This window comes from Strigops habroptila, chromosome 3 (assembly GCF_004027225.2).
Source record: "Strigops habroptila isolate Jane chromosome 3, bStrHab1.2.pri, whole genome shotgun sequence".
NCBI lineage: Eukaryota > Metazoa > Chordata > Aves > Psittaciformes > Psittacidae > Strigops > Strigops habroptila.
In genome coordinates this window covers 13,606,266-13,627,402 of record NC_044279.2, presented here as the reverse complement: position 1 = coordinate 13,627,402, position 21,137 = coordinate 13,606,266, and the positions used below count along the sequence as shown (strand labels likewise).

Here is a 21,137-nt window from a genome sequence, read left to right as displayed (position 1 = left end):
TATCCCTTGCCCATGTCTGTGTAGTTAACCATGCTGAAATGTCTTTCTCTTTTGTTTTCTCCCACATACCTGGGGAAAATCAATACCGATATGAATAAGAATCCCATGGGTTTCATGCCTTTGATTTTACTGGAGGAGGTGTTGTCCTGGTTTTGTCTGGGATGGAGTTAGTTTTCTTCCTAGTAGTTGATATAGTGCTGTGTTTTGGATTTAGGATGACACGTGTAGTAGACCTGTGATTCACATTGTTTTTGGGTATCTGCCTGGCATTCATATTTGAAATTCCTGGATTTTGGGTTCTTTTGAAAGCAAAGTATTTCTGTGAGCAGTAACAGTCAGTTTGATGTCAACATATGTGTCACTTGGTGGTTTTTTTTTTTTGTTTTGTTTTGTGTTTTTTTTTTTTTTTTAATTCCTCCTTCTTTGCTAATAAGGTTCTGAGTACAATTAAGTCTAAACAGTTGCTGGATTTTTGTAACAATGCATACTCCACCATTGATTTACATAAATCAGCATGCTATTTTGAATGCATACCCCTAAAACCCTACCTGAGTATTTATAGGTTGCTTATCCCTGTGGTGTCTGAACAGTGTACCTTTAAATAAGACATCAGAGGTTATTCTCTTCTTACTAGCAATTTAATCTGTAGTTGACATTTCAAGGGTGGTGTGGTATTTTAAGGGTTTGGGCTTAGTGTTATCTGTGCCCTGTAAGACAGCACTACATGCCAGGATGGGTTTACACTTGTGCCACTTGTGTTTGGTGTTGCATGATGATAGCGTAAAGGCACCATTGCCTAAAAGAGGGGACCAACTTGGGAAGGAAAAAGAACATCTTCCCTGTGTTGATTCATCTTTTGCGCAAATCCTTCCTAACTTGCTGGGACTGCGATTCCAGAAATCCACTCTGGCGGCTCCACCTCGTTTCTACTTTGAAAGTAATTGTGAACAAAGCAAGAAAGGGAAAATCTGAAATGGGAGCAACCCAGTGTGAGGTTTTGATTAGGTCATGTTGGCCAAGAGATGCTGAGATGCAGATAGCCATGGCACATTCATACTGCTAGCTGGTTTAGGGAGCGTAAAGCTCTGCTTGGCACTGAATATAGTGTGATGTTGACACTCTTTGCTATATATTATGTTAGCCTGCATTTCTTTTTGCAGTCTCCTGTGAAAGCCAGAGCATGTGAAGGGACAGAGGCCTCTCTGGACAGTGCCATTGTGCACCTGACTTGTGTTACTTAGAGGCTGATATATTTTCTGAGGTGTCAAGCAAAAATAATAAAAAACAACTACTTCAGTAGAAGTAATCTATTTCTTAAGAGGAAGGTTTCCAGCCATGCCTCAGGTGTGCAATGATGCAATATTGCAGTATTACTAGAAATTGGCTCTGACCTCGAGAAGAACCAACAAAATGTCCTTGCTTTTATGCAAGGAGGTCTCATTTTAGGAAGTCTGTGGTGATCCCATTTCATATACAAAAATTACTTTAGTTTTCTTCACGGTGTACAAAAGTGCAGATTTACACTGCAGCTGTGTGTCTTTACTCACATAAACAGTATACAGGGCTTCGATGATTTTTGTCTTTATTAATTCTTTCTTGAACTCCATTTAACTCCCTTAAAACACCATGTTATATCTGTATGTCTACATCTAGTCCTTTTCCTTGCCTTAAAAGTTTGTAACTCTGTGACTGTCATAAATAGGAGCTGCAAATTCTGTGGAATTTCTGTATATCTATCAGTCCTCTTAGTGACATTTAGCTGATGCTAAGGAGCAGCCAAATTTGGTAAGACCTATTAGTGGCAGTTATCTCCCACAATGATCCCCATTCTCCACCTGGCAGTTTTTCTACCTTTGCAGTTTAGATACATTGACTACACTTTGAGTATTTTGAGCATCAGTCAAAATGCAGCTGTCTTTTCAGAGACAATCAAGAGGCTGTCCATCCGTCAAGAGAACGTAAGGCAATTTTAATGCAATTAATTACACAGATGAATAGACTTCTGTAATGCTATACATGTATTACATGTGTAGCATATAACACTGGAAATATACATATTATATGTGCATATACACATTATATGCGTAGCATATAACACTGGAAATGGTGAGAATTATGTTCGTAAGAATAGCATAAGTTTCTTAGCAATATCTGCATATAACTATAGTTCAAAATCCCCTTATGCTGGGGATGTTATGCTGCTACCCCCACCTGTAGTATAATTTCAGCAGCACCTTTGCCGGTATCTTTCTTCCTGACCTGCTTCCTCCTCAAGACATGTTGGCTCCCAGGATTGCTGGAGGCATCGCTGTTCCTTGTCCCATGGGAGGCACCAACTCCAGGGCTCTTGCAGAAACCTGGCATGGGAAGTGTGAGGTGTCTCCTGAGAGACGCTGCCTCATCCCCTCCATTCCCAAGGAAATAACACCTCCAAGCTCCCCACAGATGTGTGGCATTGCTTAGCTGGTCTCTGTAGCAACTGTAGGCAAGCACAGCAGCATGTATGTGCTGAGCGTGGAAAATTGAACTGAGGGCCTCATGATTCTCAGAAATACAGCTTTTTGTGACCACAACCATTGTACAGAAGGAAGGGTAGGGCACAGCAGCATTGGAGGCTAGTTCTGTTGTATTTCCCAGCCCTGATATGACTTTTTTCATGGACCCATTTCCTAGGCTTTTACAAAATAAACTGAAGTTATCCACCTAACCCATGTACTTCTGTCCATGTGATTCATGGGCAGGAGGATTTCATACCCATCAGGCAAATGCTGTTCACTTGATTCAGAAGATGGAGTAAAAGCTGCACAGTGGGTTGACATAGTGGTTCAACTAGCATGTGAGGCTGACCCACACTTCACTATCGGCTTTTGCAGGAGGTTTTGCACCAGGTCTCTTCCTCTGGTCACTGTGTGAGTGCCTCATACCAAGCGTCTCTGGGGTTTCCAGGTTTTTTCATCACCTCTCCAATATTTTGCACAGCCATGGTCCTCTCTTCCCCATCGCTACCTGTTTTTTCTCCAAAAAGTCTCTTTTGCCCTATTCCCTACACTTCTTCCAGTGTCATCACTTTATCCATCCTAGTATGCTCACTATTCTCTTGCCCTCAGGTCTGCTTTTGTATCTCCTAAGTTTAAGTTATTTGGGATGGTTTTGGTCAAACTTTAGGAGCAACTTCATTTTTGTGACATTTTGCACATTTTTCAGCTTTTGGAGAAGTGAGATTCTGCTGAATTGATGTTTTCTCATCAGAAGGCTTAGACTTCTGATAAAGATCCCCTTCTTCCTCCCCTTTCTTTCCAACCAGCAGACATGACTTTATGATTTAAAACGCTGAGAAACTTCCCAGATCAAAACATAATAGGAAATGATACCTTCACAAAGCACTTCTGCTACAACAAAGCAATATAGCTGGACAGAAATATATTTCACGGGACTCTTTTCTGCAAGCCCTGTTAGTCAGAGAGTGCTCTCGGAGTGCCAAATGAGGACAGAATCTCCAGAAATATTTAGATGCTAAGAGGGAAAATGTTTCTATTGAGCTTGTGTGAACTGGTTTGGGGTTCTTTGTTTTGTTTTTGGTGTCGGGTTTTTTTTGTGTGTGTGTATATATAAAAAAATATAAATATATATATCTATAAAAAATATATGATTTGTCCTACTGGAGGACAGCTTTCATGCTTCAGATTGGAAGAGCTGCTGAAAGCAAATGGCACAGGAATTTTTCAGCCAGGGCTGCACAACATTTTCTTCTAACCTCATCTCAGAAATGAATGAACAGTTTTGAGTGAAATTCCTTCTCCCTTAAATAATTAAAGCATTCTGAGGCAGACACCATGGAAAAAAAAGACCCAAAAACCCTCACGAGGGTAAAAATTGACAAGGAGCTCAGAACTGAAAATAGAAGGAAATGTTGGGCAACTTTCAAAGTAGCTGTTATCAGCTTTGCCTCTAATACTTGCAGTGTGCTGTTGCCTGATGTTGCCTGTTCTCAGAGCAGCCCTACAGCTTTTTTCAGGAAGATGTTCTCAGAACTTCTCACTGGGCTAGTTTAAGGCACCAAGGGCTTCCTGCCCATGTCTGCACCATGGGCTACCTGCTCCCATGGGCTCTCACGCATGCTCGTGAGCTTCCTTCCTGTCCCTGGTGTGAGGGGTGAGACAAGTCAAGACAGGGCTCTCTGCTTGCCCCAGTGCAGCATCCAGGAGGGCTGGCATGGGGTTCTGCTCTGTGGGGGGTGGCAGGATCTGGCATGCTCCTGCCCACTGAGCAGTCCCCAGTGATAGGAAGGACTTCTTGCTTCTTCACTCACCCAAATTCTCCTCCTAAGGAACTGTATTGTAGAGGATGGAGAAGAGGCTGTTTGGACTTGTAGGTGATACTTGCTGCCGTGTTGCTCATGGGGCACCATGAGGCGGTGGAAATGTGCCAGAGCCCCCCTTGCCTGCCCAGTCCTGAGTGCTCTGTGCCCCTCCAGATGTTTTCCAAGGTCCAGGTGGGTCTTGGCATTGGTCCTTGCTCCTTGAAACGCCAGATATTTGGCATCAACAACATATGGCATGAGCCAGTGTAAAGGCAGAAACAAAGCCTAGGGGAGAGGATCTCGGAGGAATCTTGTTCTTGGAAGGAGAAGCTGAGAGCCCTCGGTAACAAGTGCTAGTCCCTACACAAAATCACGGTCCTGTTGCTGAGATGTGCATTAGCATAGTTTTCCTGTTCTTTGTCATTAACATGGCATGGTGTGTGTTTTCTTTTTATTTTATGGGAATTTGATGTATTTCACCAGTGGGTAGAGAAAAAAATCATCACTGAGAATGTCATGATTAATTTTTTTCCTTTTGAAGAACTATGAAATTATTCTGAAATATTTGACAAGTGTATAATAACAGCCTAATACTCTGTTTTTAAAAAATGTGCTAGAGGCATTGTGCAGTTTCCCAGAGGTTTAATGAGGGACCCATACTGTGTTGGAAATTTTTCAACAATAAGAATTGACCTATTACATACTTATGTAAAATGGGGGTTGACAATCACACAAATATGTCCAAAATCAAATACAGGCATTGTAAAATATCACTTCTTTCCCACAGAGAAACTGGTCACCTGTTCACAGTAGGATTTTGCATTATATCCTATTCAGTAAAAAATAAGATGCTTCCCCACAGGGAAACAAAATGGCAGCGAAGTACTGGCCCGGTGCCCTTCTATCAATGCTTTTCAGTGACTGTTTTGCCAAGTCTTCAAAAATAACGCATAGGCATATTTTTTCAACATATGTTTTGACTCTTTGTTGGTTTAAAGGCACAAAGGGAAGAAAAGGTTCTGAATTATTCACCACTTCATCATCAAATGCAGGAAAGACTCTTTGTTTGCTTATTTGATTTTTCTTTTTCTCTCTATAATACTTCCTCTATTTTTAAAAATCCAGTCTCTTTTGCTGTTCTTTTAACATATATATCAGAAGTGGCCTCTTCTTAAAAACTGAGCATATGGCTCTGAACCTGCATCTGCATTCAGGGAAGCATGTGTTACAAAACCTAAAATTTTGATTCATGGGAACAGAAACGTTGGATTCGGGAATTATTCAGTATACTATTGAATAATCAAAGAAAGGAAGATAATTAAATATAAAAAGGTGAAGATTAAACATGGTAAATATTGCTCCTCTGCTCAGAACAAATTAAGCCACTGTCAATTTTTCTATGTTCTTTAGATATTTAGCAGTAAATTTAAGCCAATGTGTACTCCAGGAGAAACACTAAATGACTGTTTGGATTTAAAAAAAAAAAACAACCAAACCCGACTGTTTCACTGCTGAATGTGTATCATCAGTGAATGGTCTAGTAGTCACCCCACTGTACTTTGCTTCAGTTTCCTGGCAAGTCACTGTGATGTTCCCATGGCGTTCCCAGCAAGAAAGAGCAATATGGGGAGGTGGAACGTGATTTAAAGGAAACATCAGAGTTTATCAGCAATCCCTGTCAATTTAAAGTCACTGAAGTGTCATAAGTATTGGGGGAATTCAGATGAATTCACTGTACTGAATGATGGAATCTCATTCAAAGGCAAGAGTCTACTTACAGAATGTACGTACTTATATGTACTTACAAGTACTTGTAAGTACTAATAAATAATTACACATATTTTATTTCTTTCAGTGACTATTTCGACAAGTACCTTCTTTGATGGCTTACTGGTAACTGGGCTCTACACCTCTACCAGCGTTCAGGCTTCCCAGAGTGTTGGTGGCTCCAGTGCTTTTGGATTTGGTAAGTCCAATGTAATTTACATTCCACAAACCAGGGTAATGAATACTTGGTTGTACAGAGGACATCAATAGCAACTCACTTACTGAATCAGGTTATTTTAGACTGAGTAATCAGCACAAAGTCAGTGGGAGTCAATGAGATACAGAAGTGGTGGCTTTTCAACAGCTTTTATTTCTTCCTTCACTTTCTTCATCTTTGGCCAGCCCTGGTACTGGTATACTGAATTATACGAATCTTAGGAGAGTGAAGCTTCAGCAGCTAAACTGTTTAAAATAGCCATTTCTAAATGGTGTGACATTTTGTATATAAACTAAAGCATTTAGCCCAAAGCCTCTAACTGTTCTTGGGTTGAAAAACTGATTCTTTGGAGCTTATGTCAACCTACTTTTTCCGTTCACTTAACAATATTGTCTTCCTTAAAACCAGAATACTGGTCAAGGTATTTTATGTAACCAATTATTTTCCATGCACAAAACCTAGATTTGGGGTAGCAAAGGTTGTGAAGAATTATTATATATTGCAAGTTCTGCTGTAGCATTCAGCAACAGCAGCCAAGCCAGCTATGCTAAGGACAAGCACTTTTGATTAATCTCTCCTAAATCTGTGCAAGTAATTTACAGCCATGCCTTCTTCAGTTTATTTTTTGGTATTATTTTTTTATATCCTTAAAAATAAATGTAAGAATTTCATTCCTCTAATTGGAGGAATTTAGTGACCCCTGAATAGCAGTCTGGGGTGAAGGTGCAAAAATAGGAACCAGTCTTATGGGATACCAGCTTTGCTGCACTTGCAGTAGAGTGTTTAAACATTCATTTGTCAAGATTAAACTTCAGTACTTTCTTCATAATAATCTTTCATGATAATTATCTCTGTTATAATGCATATGAAACATGAGTGGCCTGGGCATGTGAGTGTCGTAAAGCAGACATACACTGGCTTGTAAATGAAAGAATGCAACATAAATAACACATTATTTAAGACTGTATTGAGGAATAATTTGAGAAGAACTTTGCCTCCACGAATAGCACCACCAATCAACCTCAGATGTTGGGAAGAGCACAGCTGCCACAGGTATTTTATGTCTTATACAAAATGCACTGAAAGATCCATTTTTTGTGGAAGAAGCAGTACTGCTGTTTCTCCTTTCCCTCCATACTCTACAAAATGGACAGGATCTGATTAAGCAAGACAGGAAGCACGTATCAATGTGAAATTCTGGGGATGGTCAAGTGACTGGCAAAATGTTACCTTGTGATAAAACAGGTGTTTGTATCATGTCACTGGGGAGATCATGACCCTGTGCTACAGACTCACTGGGCAAGGTCTATAGGTTATGTTTAATCACATCCAAATACTTAAGAATGAAAATAAAGCAAAATTTTAAAAATCTAAATAGCCATCTGTATTCTTTTCCTAGATTTCTATCTTCATCTGTAGAACAGGGCTGTTAGAGTGGGTGTCTCACTGAGACCAAAGTTAAGGTAACATGATGTGTGACAGGAAAAGAGACATGGCCTTTTTTAACTTGCCAAAGGTCATTTTCTAGCTTTTGATGTGTCACTTTGGCCATTAAGTCACTCGTAAGATAACCAACTGCTAAACTAGTGATGCGTGCATCCTGTGGACCAAAAGAAGACCCAAGCCTACAGGCTGGGAAATTACAAAAGCACAAAGAAATGTGAAAGCAGTCACATGTGGTTGGAGCTGCCTCATTTTGCTCGTCACTACAAATCCTCAAATATCATGCCCAGGGGAGGTGTGCTGCTCAGTCTTGAGCACGTCTCCATCTGTGTCAGGTTAAAACTGCTGTCATCCCTGACCTTTCTGCAGGCAAACTGTAGGATCAGTTCTGTTACAGTTGTTAGTTATGGAACATTTTAAATTAACTTCCAATTTGCTAGTTTTCTTTGCCAGTTTCTAAGCTTGCATACATATTGGAAAAAAAAAAATAAAAATGAATGTTTCAAAAGAGCCGATACTCTTTTACTATGCACTGTGTTTGCAGTCACAGTAAAAGTAAATAGTGCAGGAAAAATGGCAATGGCATTTAAACTTCATTGTATATAAATGTTCAATTCATGATGTACTGATGGCTCTCAGGACTGAGAACTACATAAACTTTTCCTTTCTTAATTCTGCAGTGAAAGATAAGAAGGCTGGCCTCTTCCAAAAAGCATTTAGCATGTGAATGCTATGCTTTTTAGAACAATTTGGTAGTTTTGAGAGTGTTTTAAAATGTACCATCTGCAGTAGAAGAAGAGAGTAGTCTCCATGGTATTTAAGATATTGTTTAATAGAATAGTAGGTGGGAATGGCTTTGTTTCATTTTCTGCAGGAAACATAAAGTGCTTTCTCCAGAAACCTTGGATCCATCTATTGTCATCATTTTTAGTACAGAAGATGCTCCTCTTTTCCAGCAAGCCACCACGATGTTCAGGTTACATTGAGCTTGCTTGAATTTATTTTTTAAAAATGTCGAGGACTATGTCAGGTTCAGAAACCTCAATTCAAAGATTTATGTGGTTTATCATAGATTAGATGGGGGAGGGGAGCAAAGCTGGGCCTTTGTAACCTGAAGATAGCAGCAATATTCTGAAATTGGCCTGACAGTGGTTGCTTACAGAGCAGGGAAGAATATTTTTCTCCCTTGCAATATCACTATTGAAATGCTCTTGTCTGTGTTACACAGGAGGTCATGCTCGATTATAATAATCTTCCAGTCTGCCCCGACAATGTGAAGTCTTCCCAATATACATATATCTGTCTTTTGTAACATAAGTTACTGTTTTGTGGCTACAATTATCTTTTAATTACCTAATTTAGGAAGTCACTTGATAGAGACACAATCATTGTCAGTTATCATAGTTAGTTAAACCATGTCAAGAAGCTTTGAAGATAAAGATAAAACATGTTAGTGCTAATAGAGTTAATTCTTAGAGTTATGTTTTCTTTCTTTTTCAGTATGTATTGCGTAGCCAAAGAAATAGTTCCTCGTTTTCTCTGTAGGATTGCACTGATGCGAAACTTGGTGAATTTTTCGTTTGGGAATCCTTCTAACAACCCTTTTAGGGAGAGATGTGTGGGGATAAAAGTTGATAGTGGTCATAAATATTATCGATTTTTCCCAAGCTGAACCGTTGTCTGGGTTCAGATTAAAGGTAAAACTAAGACTGTAAAGTTAAAGCTAGAACTCAGATAAAACATAAGTGTGTGCTTGAAACTTCACTAACCAAGCTGTGAGGATCCTTTAGCAAAGAAACAATCCTTAAATCTAGCTTTTAAGAGTAGTGTGTCTTTCTTAATTGGATGCCTTGATAGAACAGATACCCTAAATTGCATCTCCCCAATATAATTTCCACTCTCCTTATCAGTGTGATGCATGCCTAGGACCATTTCCATGTCCTTCAGTGTTGCCTGCTGAAGGCTTTAGAGCAATCCTGCTCTTCATGTCCCCCTTTCTCAAGCCACATTTGACCCCTCAGTGTCATTCACACCCTATCTCTCTCTGGAGACATGTTTTGGACTCCTGTGGTTGTCTCCATCCATCAGTGTTCTTCCTTTCTTCTACTTTTGACTCTGAGGGTCATTACTGGTGTTTGACCTTTTTTTGACAGCTTGGGCCATCTGCTGGCTGTGCTCTGGGGTTTATCAACCCACCAGGACTAGCTTCCCATATAGCCAGCATGTCCATACAGGCTCTTGGGCTCTCACTGCTTCATTTATTCCAAATATATAAGAGGAAAGTGGGAGACAGGAGTACTAAAAAAACATGTTAAAAATCTACAAATGTGGTGGTGGGTTTGATGGAAATTATTACTTGCAAATGAGATGAAGTTAGGTGGGTTTGGTGGGTGGTAGGGATATGGATCTGTAACTCGGGATAACTATGAAAATACAGCTCAGCTCCTCCAAAGCCACATGCACTGGAAAGCAAGGAACGCAGTATCCTTCCTGCAATTAAAGGAGAAGATTGCAGTGTAATCCCTCAGCAGTGGTAAGGAGCACTGTGTGCTGAGGACCTGAATCTATCTCATTACACGGGATAGTCCTGGGTGACAGGCTGATTGAGCAGGCAAGTGTGCTGGGCTTTGCACATCAAAGCTTGTCTTTGACCTGCCAGTCACACTGCATCTCCACACATTCGGGTTCTTCCCAAAGCTTTCCGTTTGCCATCAAATCATTCACACATGACAAATTCCTTAAAATTTAAGTTTGGTGTAATTAGCTTCTTACAAACTACAGTGGAAAATGTAAACCTTTAGAGGTAAGCCCCCAAAAAACCCAATTTCATGCAAAATCATAATTACTACACTGATGTTTAGCTTTTAATAAATGTAGAATAAATTAATTTGATAACATTTGTATATGCATTAACCTTTCAACCTAAATTGAAAACGCCCTTTTGAAAGTTCATAGGCTCTATTGTGGTAGAGACAGTGGGTTCAAAGCTCTCATTACATTGGAAAGTGTAGCCACAGGCCTAATTGGCTAACAGAAAATTCTTGGTTTATTTTTTCTGTGGGTTTATACAGTGTGTAATTTCCTATCTTTTAAAACAGACGCCTCCTTTCAACTGCAGTGTCATAAACTGCTGTTGTTTAATTCTGTGGGCTACTTTAAGAGGCTGTGAGAGTGATGTTACCTGGAAACTTTTTAGTGCCTAAATAGGGGAATTGCATCCACTAGAAAGCAAAATATAGACTATGAAAGGTCATCATGCAGTCTTTCCTTTTTTGCAATTCTTTGTTTCTATGCCATGAAGTTGATCACACCTACTGTAAGCAATACATTGAGTCTGTGGAATTTAAAAAAAAATAAAAATGAAGAGTTACAAATATTCCTTAACATATGGAGAATAATAAATTTCCTAGAAGAAATCCTGTGAAGATCAATCACCAGAAATAATTTACTTAGCATTACATTTTATCTTACCCTTTCTTTTAAAATTATTCTATTGCCTTTTGGCAGGATTAAGGCAGCCTTTACATAATCCTCTGCTTGGTATTTTGGTTACATATATGTTTGCAGAGCAGATCAAAACCAAAAACCACTTTCAATTTATAGATGAAGGATCGTTTTGATGTGGCTCTGTATGGGTTAGGAACTGGGAAGATGGATAAAAGTAGTTTCCTGGTCCCATATTCCCCTTTGGCTCACAGGTTGTGAGCAATCTTAGGGCAGAGTGACTGTAGGTGGATGTTACTGGTGATACTGCTGGTTTCATCTCAAGAAAAAGAAGGGCAAAGAGGGTGGCTGAAGGGCACCCACAAGTGTTGTGTCCAAGAGGGTACCACAGAAAATGCTCTGGTTGTGCTCCCTACATCTGCTGGTGCACTGGTCCAGGCTGAGCCTTGGAGGCATCCAAGGATCCTGCTGCTCTTGGATGGGGTGTCTGGTTCTGAGCCTTCAGAGGCTTGGTTTTGGCATCAGTTTATGCTCAAACACTGATGGTTCTGGGGCAGTGTTTTGCTTTCAGATTTTGACAGATAAAGGAAAATATCCCCCACTAACACTGTGAGATGGAAAAAGGCCAATTGTGGGACTTTTCTTGCTAGGTGAGTCTATAAAATTGATCCCCCCTGCTCAGTCTTTGCCTCTCCATGCTTGTCTGTGGCTTTAAAAAGTAAGGAATAATCAGTAAATGCCAGCTCTTTAAAAAAAAAAAGTTTTCAGCTCTGTACATGCTGCCGCTCTTGAAGTACAGTTTTGCAACTTACTGAAATTGCTGTAGATCCCTGGTTTACTTTGTGACAAGCCAAATGGGCTCCAGAACGCTCCCTTCACACCGGAGATATTTGCCAGAAACCAAACAGATGGTAAACTAGGAAGAAATGACCCTTGGCATTCTCATTAGAACAGTTGGGGAAATTTTAATAGGCCCCCATTTGCCTTGTGCTGTATCTAATACCCTTTGAACTGCCACTTTTTTTCTGTGTTGTTTGTTACAAGTCAACTACTGCCATGTATATTTTAATAGGGATTATCAAATACAATTTGCCCAGAAGATGTACCAGCCCTCTGCTGCTAATTAGCAAAGTTTAAATAATCACTGAGTTCTGGAATAATTGGAAAGTAAAACTGTTTTTCCTGCCAATGCATAATTACCAATTAACAGGAAGATAAAATATCTGTGTAGCAGTCATATCTTGGAGAAATTGTTAACAGTCAATTAAATAGTGAGTTGGTGCCAAATTGACATTGGTCAAGAAAGTTTACATTTTTGCTTAGTTTTAAGATACTCCCCCCTACAAATGGTATGTAATGAGACCACAATGATGATAAAACTTTCAAAGTTTGTGTGTCACAATGTTTAATTACTACTTAAATGTCTTGAAATAGCCAAAAGTTGACCGTTCCTACAAGTGGTTGACTATCTTATATGCCTTATGGAAAGGGTTTCCACTTCATTAACACAACAGATTATCAAGGCATAAGCAGTAATTGGCCATGCTTACCCAACAAGGAACTGTGTCTGTAAGTATTTTAACTGCTGAGGAGGAAAATTCCAAACATGTTACTGGGTAAGACAGATAGCAATGCACCAACGCCAGCCAGAAGGGAGCCTACACAGAAAATGCTAAAACTGGCCTAGTTTGAGTCTAGTTTGACCAAGTCCCGTCACACTGAACACTTTCATCCGTTTCTGCAAGCACTCTTGTACTTGTCGGGTTTTACTCTAACCCCCTGCCATAGCAGCTGCAGCTCTTGGACATCAAAATCTAGTTGTGCCTAATCTGCTGAGAAGCCCTGAGCTACTCGGTAATGTAGCATTCATAAAAGTGAGTGATGGTGTCTGCTTCATAATTTATTTCAAATGCCTTTGGAGCATCATGAACGTGACAGTAAAATAATTCAAGCTTTTAACCTTTCACATATACCGGTAGCTCCTGCTAGTGTCTGTGTGGTCAGTGTTGAAAAGGTGACCGAATCTCTTTAGAAGAGTGGCACCTGTAACATTGCCTATATTTGTTAGCTTTGAATAGTGGGTGCAGATGGGTGTTTAATGCTATAAGCAGCACTTAATCCTTTACAGAGGAGATAAGAGGTGGTCACTGCATTGGAGACACAGAGGATATTTTCCAGTGCAGCAGTGCTTGTAAAGGAGCCCCTGGAGTTTTTAAACAAGAAAATGCCTTTAGAGATAGATTTAAATTGCCAGAACCAAAGTGCTAATTGAAGTGTCAGAGCTGATTTTGGTCCAATTTAGCAAGTACAATTATTCAGTAGTGATGTTGTTTTGGGTCATATATACATCTGTTTTTTTTTTCCCTGGGTGGCCATAAGGTGGTATGGGGAAAATTTAGAGCATCATTGAATTTTAATGTGATTTTTTTTTTTTATTGCTTTTTAATTTTTAATAACTTGTATGTAGTAAAAGAAATAAAAAATATGTGAAAGTTTGTGATCAGATCAGGTTTTTTGCTACCTCCTACCTCTGAGAAGATCCTGATCCCAATAAAGTATGGATTTCACTAAAAATATAGTAAGAGATTAAAATAATCATTGTGACAGATTGGTGATTTTTATCTATACTAGTACTTATTGAAAGTAGTTAGTAATGCCTTTTGAAGTGTGCAAGTCATAGGTCCTTTTAACAATGGAAAATAATCATAGAATCCTAGAATAGTTTGGGTTGGAAAGGACCTTAAGATCATCTAGTTCCAATGTTTATATAGATACATACACACAACCCTATATATATATAGACATATGTGTTTGTTCCTCACTCTCCTTTTTTCATCCTAACTTCAAATACAGTGTTCAATGGCGACATTTTGAATGCTGTTAACCAGCATATTCCAATTTTTTATTTTTTTGTAAAAAAGAAAAGTGCTGCATGGTGGAAAAGGATCTTGGGGTGTTGGTCGACAGCTGGCCAAGAAGGCCAAGAGCATCCTGGCCTGTGTCAGAAATAGTGTGGCCAGCTATTATCATGTGGACGATCACTAGGGTAGTGGTTGTGCCCTGTACTTGGCACTTGCAAGGCTGCAGCTCAGATACTGTGTTCAGTTTTGGGCTCCTCACTACAAGAAAGACATTGAGGTGCTGGAGTGTGTCCAATGACTGTCAACAAAACTGGTGAAGGGTCTGGAGCACAAGTCTTATTAGGAATGGCTGAGGGAACTGAGGTTGTAAAGCCTGGAGATAAGGAGGCTCAAGGGAGACTTTTTTGCTCTCTACAACTGAAAAGGAGGTTGTAGCAAGGTGGATGTCAGTCTCTTCCTCTAAGTAACAAGTGATAGGACGAGAAGAAATGGTCTCAAGTTGTCCCTCTAAAAGATGTTGTCATTATGCTTTGAGAGCTACATTCAGCTGGATTGACAGGCTGAAGCTTCATGGTAATTTGTAGTAATAGAGGAATCTTCGATAAAATAGGTAAAAAAAGGCCATAATCTAGAAATTTAGGGCCATCTTAAAATTGCATTCTGTGTGTGTATGCCTCAAGAATATATTAAGCAAATGTTCCCATGGCTTCATGAACTTCACACTGCCAGTGTGCCTGCCTGTGTTGCTTCTTGTCCCAAGCCTGTTTCTGTGATGCCTGATTGTCATGTGTTATGCTGTGACAGTCAGTCAGAACCCCTTTTGCCCAACTTTACTGTTGTGCCAGGCTCATTGTTTTCCCTGAGTTTTGTGTTTATCAGGATGTGAGCACATATTCAAACTGAAATTACTGGGCTCTTGGACTTCATCAATTAGGATGCATTGAAGCCTCTTGCAAATGTGAAATGATATTGGGAAACGGTTATTATTGTAATTTGGAAGACAAGTTTGTAAACTAATTTCTGGTGTATTATGACAAACAAATGTTAGGATCAGACTGCTTCCCCCATATCTGCCAATTTGTTATATTTCAAAGTGGAGTTGATTATATGTAGTGAAAAATCAGCCTTACAGGAAAATGGAGCTCAAGAGCCCTCTGTTAAGATCCTGATCATCACCTGTCCTGCCAGTTGATTTCACTGTTTGCTTGTCTGTTGTCAGTGTTGTGACTGATAATCACTTGCGTGTTTTCAGAGGTGGTTCACAAGAAAAATCTGCTCTGGGTCTGCTAAAAAGAATAATCCAATTTTTAAGAATATACCGGTGACAGTGTATTACTGTTTGTAGGGAATGATTGGTACGGTTGCATCTTATCTGATGCTAAAATACGTGAACTAGAGCAGAAGGCTACCAAGGCTGTGCTGCTGTGTGGTGTGGTGGGAGCAGGGCTGGCTCCCTGCTTTCCTGGTGCACAGAGGGAAGGGCAGAGATCCTCTGTGCTGCTCCCGCTCAGGTAACACCAGCAGTGTTGGTAGGCGGAAAGAAGAAAGGATTATGTGTTTGCATGGGCACAGGATCATGCTCGCAGTTTGTGCCATGGCAAAAATAGGTGTTTACTAATTACAGTACACTGCTGAGGTTAAAAAAATTGAAGTTAGATTAAAGTGAAAATTGTGACGTTGCTAAAAGGTGCTTGTTCATACGTGAGCATCACCTCAGAACAGCCCAAGTTGGTCCTGAAGTGATTTCAGTCCAGCCATCCTTAATACAAAATCCCCGGGAAGAATTGCAGTCCTTCACATGAAGTCCTTGCTCCTTGGGGTAGGGTTGTTCCTCATTTCTGCTCTGCTGGATTTTATTGCTGAATGAAATCCATTATTCCAGGGTGATCGTGCCAGTCCAGGCATGACTTTTCACTTCATTTTATGAAGTTCTTGAAAGAGAATAAGAAAGAATGATGGTTTTTAATTTCTTTAACAAAATATGTGTTCATATTTTATTAGTTTATCTACTGCTTGAGTTTAATTATTTTTGGTGACCTACTGGACCTGCTGTCATATGAACACTTTACTTTTGTTTCTGAAAAGAAGGAAAATATGCCCTTTACTTCAAAACTATAGCTTCAAGATGTTAAAAAGCCTTAAACCAGGGTTTTTTTACGTTTATCAAATGAATATATTGTAATTCTTCCTTCATTTCAGCCCTTAGGAAAAATACTGCAATTATTATAATTAGTGCAGTTTGTAACCAAAGCAATTGTCTTTTCATAAGCTGTGGCTTGAGCTGGTTGAATGCTTGAAGGAAACTAACCTTCAGGAGAAATTCATGAGATACACAAGTACAATATCCAACCTCATCGCAGGAAAGTAAAGATGCTTTGCAGCTGTTTGAGAAAGTTGGTTTTGTTTTTTTGGGTTGGGTTTTTTGGTTTTGTTTTTTTTGGGGTTTTTTTTGGTTTTTTTTTTTTTTTTTTTTCTTTTTTCAGATAGCATCAAATTAATCAGCTGAATGTTGAAAGACTTTGTGGTGTTTTGGGAAGATGTGATGTTGGTCACAGTGCCCTCACTGAGTTCTAGTTTATTTAAATAAAACTATTTAAATAACTACTTGACAGTGCTATTTTGGCAGCATTATAGAAAGTGATGAACCATTTTACATAGCAAATTATTAATAAAGTCAGTAATTTGCTCTTCTAACACTGAGATTTGCTAAATGTCTGTTTCTGGGTAAACAACTGACAGAAATATTTTGTGACACTGGAGTCATACTCCAGTCATATGGCATCACAGTCACCTTGATGTTCTCTGACATGCTGGAAGGATGATGTAATTATTAGAAGGCTGAATCAATAAATGCTGACAGCATTAGCTGTTAAGATGAAGAATATGAGCATTAAATAAGTCTACATTTAAAAAAATCTTTAAGAGCTGTTTTATCCTACAAGTCTTAATTTTTAGAAAGCTTAAGTTTAAATCTTTGATTTTGATGTGAATAGTGGATTTGTTGAAATATTGTATCTGCTTGCTCAGCACATATACACTGAGCTCATTATTTTCTCTCTGTAAATTAAACTTTACTATTTTTAGATTCCACAGTAAAGGTCTTGGTAGAGATTTCTTCTTGTTAACTACCTACTTAAATTTATCACTGAACATGTAATAAGTAATATCACAGGCACTAGTGACCACCCAGTAGTCATAATTCACTCAAACAGGCAGCTTTGTGATAACCTTTGCTTAAGGAGGGCAAAGATGTAATTAACTCTTTAAAAATATCTTCAGTCATAATCTGTCAAGAGTTCAACCAAAATAAACTGGCATGTGCTTTAGCTGCAGTTTTCCCTGAGACTATGGAAGAGGTGTATGCTAACGTCTAATAGAAATTTTGCTAAAGATTTAGCGTGAATACAGATTTGCTCTGAAGATTTTATCAAATAAATCTAAAGGACTTTTTGCTTAGCATGGAAAAAATAAATGTTTATTATAAACATTTAAATGTTTATTACTGAAATACACTGAGGAAGGTATGTAAAATTAAAAAACATTTTGTATCCTAAGTAATATTTCTGAGAGATTTAGCTATTGAATTTTTCATATTTTTAAACCCAGGAGCGTTTAAGATTTTGTTCTGTGCTTTACTCCTAGATGGATCTCCTCAGCCTAATTCTGAGGATCCTTTCATTAGCTGTTTCATTTTTGCCATGTATAACGTGGGGAACTTGGCTGTCTGGCTGAGGCATTCACAAACAGACGTGCCTTCAGGTGCCCTGTTTTTCAAAGTCTGACACTGAAATGCAAAGTACTTCTGAAGATGTAATTTTCTGACACTAGCTGCTGTTCATCCAGAGGAACTTTGAAAGAGATGTGTCATATTCAGTTATGGCAGGGGACCGTGGTGAACAGCTGAGCTGTTCCCCCTGGGCTTCCTTCCTGCTCTGGGGAGAGAGACCAGCACTCTGGGGACACAGGTTGTCTTACCCTGCAATAGCCATCTGAACTAGTCAGATGACTTGTCTCCAAAACTGTAGATTTCTTCGTAGAAGGAACCAAGGTGAGTAGCAAAAAGTCATGGGTCAATTTTCTTCTCTGTTTGACAGAACAATGAGAACATACAGAACATACAAAGCATGGGGAATGCAAATGCTGCAAGGATATACACTATTACAATATCGCATCAGCCATATTATTAATTGTTAGACTTGCCGGGTACACAATTTTGTGGAATCTGCAGCAAGTCAAGGTTTCCAATGCCATCACCCAGCCTCCAGCACTTGCCAGAGGACTACAGGGAACCTCATCAGGTCTTGTATCTTCTGGATGCCTCAAGCATCTTGGATGTCATTAGACATAACTGTGTAGTTGATACAGCTGGTGACATGTTAGGAATTAGTGTCCGAAGGTGGACACGTGTTCCATGCCTTGGGCTCATCAGACCTTCACCATCTTTGAGGAGCCAAGACCCCTCGCTCACCTGCAAGCGTGTCTACATTGTCTCCATTTGGAGCTGAGTCCCATCCTGGCTTTTCTTCTTCAGAGACTCAGGGTTTTGTCTGGTAATGAAAGGTATTGTCTGGTAACGAAGGGTATTGTCTGGTAACAAAGCACTTCATAGTTCAGCCTTGGGAATAGCTGAAGAGGAGCTACAGTTTCCTTTAATAATAGCTTTAAAATTGCAGGAAGCAACAGTTCTTTAATAAGTAAACTTATTTAAGTGAAATTCTATTTAATGTCACTTTGCTGGCACAGGGCAAGAAAAAGGAGGAAAGGTTACTGTTAACACAATCCGGTTTTATGCTGGCTGTGGAATTTGTGCTGTTGCAAGCCCTCTGAAGTGCTTTCTCAAAAGCTGGTATAGAAGAGTCTCGCCAGAACAAGTGGCTTTTCATGTCTTGTTTTGTTGACTCACATTTGATGGTTTCCCATGTGTATTTAAAGGCTGAATTCCAGTCTCTAGTGAATGACTCGGAAAGCATTTAATTTTGAACTGAATTCATTTGCAATTTCCAACAGAAGCATCTGCTGACCAGTTACGAGAGGGTCCAGGTTCTTGAGCCCTATCTATTATGATGTTGTGGTATGCCTTATTTAAAGCCTTCTGTGCTTATCCTAGATATTTCTTTATAAAGAAATGAAATGAAATATAAATTGCTTCATAAAACAATGCCAGTTACTTAAAAAATCCCACCCATATATGGAAACATGTTAAAGATGCTTTCAAGTAGTGCTCACTTTCATGAATCACAGTTTAACACAAATAACAAAAGATCCTACTTAGTCTTAATTTTCATTGTCTCTTAATTTTTTTTTTCTCATTTTACTAATAAATGAAAATGTACAGTGTTCCCTCTATTTGTCACAAACCAGCTTGAAGGCAAGTAGCGCCAGTGAAAAAACATAACACTGGAACTGATAAAAATGGGACACAGTAAAGTGGATGTTTCCGGGGGAAATAACTGTAGGTGTAGTTCTAAGAGTTCCACAAGCCACATGAGCAAAAATACCTTGTTTCACAAAAATTTAGTAATACTAAACACAGAGGAACTTGCACTTTAACATTAAATCCTGTCCATTTTGTTTGCAGTTTGTTTCTGGAGGTATTTTTTTCTTAGTTCCACAGTTTTCAGAAAAAGAAAGTGGGAAACCACCAATCTGATTAGAGCAGCCATGGCGTTCAAGGAAGCAAAACCTGATAGGTAGGAAGCTATAAGTAGTTTAAAAATTATTCTAATCGAAGGAGAATAGCTTAGAGTCTTCATAAGCAGATTTTGTATTTTTTGTGCCCTGAGGACAAACGATAAATCTGAAGTGTTTCAGGAAGCCAATGGAATGAAATGATGTTTTTTAAAAAACTGGGGGTTTTGGAAGGAAGAAATATAATCTTACTACAGCTAGATTGCTATTAAAGCAAAGCACTGCTTCACCATTTCATATGCAACAAAAAAGGTACCTGCAGCAGCATTTATTTAATCGAGTCAGACAACATTAAGTTGTTAACTGCTGTTAATAAATACTATTTATTTGTGCTTAAAACAGTGCTTATGTAAAGTACAAGAGAAATGGTGAATATTTGTTTGGTATCCAGGTAATTCTTATTTTTGGCAGACTGGCCAAAATGCTGTTTATTTGTACATGAACCTTGGTACGAGTCCATTTAACTATGGCCTTTGCAGTGTAATTTCAGCTTTGTTTTGAAAAAATAAATGAATGACTAGTGCAGATTTCTAAAAACATATTTCTGTCATTAACAGGGAGCCTGCAAACTATGCTGCCTCTAAGAAGATATAATTTTCTTTCAGAAAAGGAAAGTTAGTAGGGTATTAACTTCAGAGCTTGATCACAATTTAAGCTCAATGCTTGTCTCAGCAGTCCCTGCAGTTTGGGGGTGATTGGCCCATTTTGATGTCTGACCACTGCGGTGCTGGTGAGCCATCCCCAGGAGGGGACCTTTCAGCTTGGCTCTGGTTCCCAGTGCTGCAGGAGCCATGACAATGATGCTGTAGCTTGAATGTCTGTGGGTTTTAAAGCTGGTTATAGTCATTTATCTCCCAAATCCCTATTGCAAAACTGTTTGAATGCTTCATTTGCCTAGTGATTAAAAAGGATCTAAATTACAGTAAATTTATTCAGGTCTAGTTTCCACCTTTTGTTCTTATACCATGATTGTCCTTTGGCTTAAACAGCTCCTTTACAACCCTGTGACATTTAGCAATAGTAGTCATCCTCTTTCTAAACAAGACAAGCTTTTTCTGCCTCCTTTTATGACATATTTTACATTCTTCTCATCATCCTAGTAGTCCTTCTCTGCAGCTGCTCCAGCCTAAGTTAATCTTTTTTGAACACAAGTGTTCATAATTACACACAATAATTGAAGTGATGTCTTCGCAATGCTTTACCAGTACCGTACTAATACTCCCCCCATTGTTACTAGAAATAATTGAGCTGATACGTTCTAGAGCAGCATTTGCCTTTTTTCACATCAGTAGTTCATTGTCAGACTGTGATTCACTAATGTGTATGGAGCATTCTCCTCCTCAGTCATTTCTAGCTTATAGCTAAAAGTATTCCTGTTATTATCTAAAGTGCATGACCATACACTTTCTACAAGAGG

At 39.1% G+C, this 21,137-nt stretch overlaps 1 protein-coding gene across 2 annotated transcripts in view; it reads left to right on the top strand.

The window, feature by feature from the left end:
- Positions 1–21,137, top strand: part of RELN (reelin) — a 287,656-nt gene that overhangs the window by 40,085 nt on the left and 226,434 nt on the right. For both annotated transcript variants that reach the window (XM_030480802.1, XM_030480801.1), the window contains exon 2: positions 6,156–6,266. In XM_030480802.1, the coding sequence (XP_030336662.1) occupies positions 6,156–6,266 (111 nt within the window). The remainder of the gene's footprint in view (positions 1–6,155; positions 6,267–21,137) is intronic.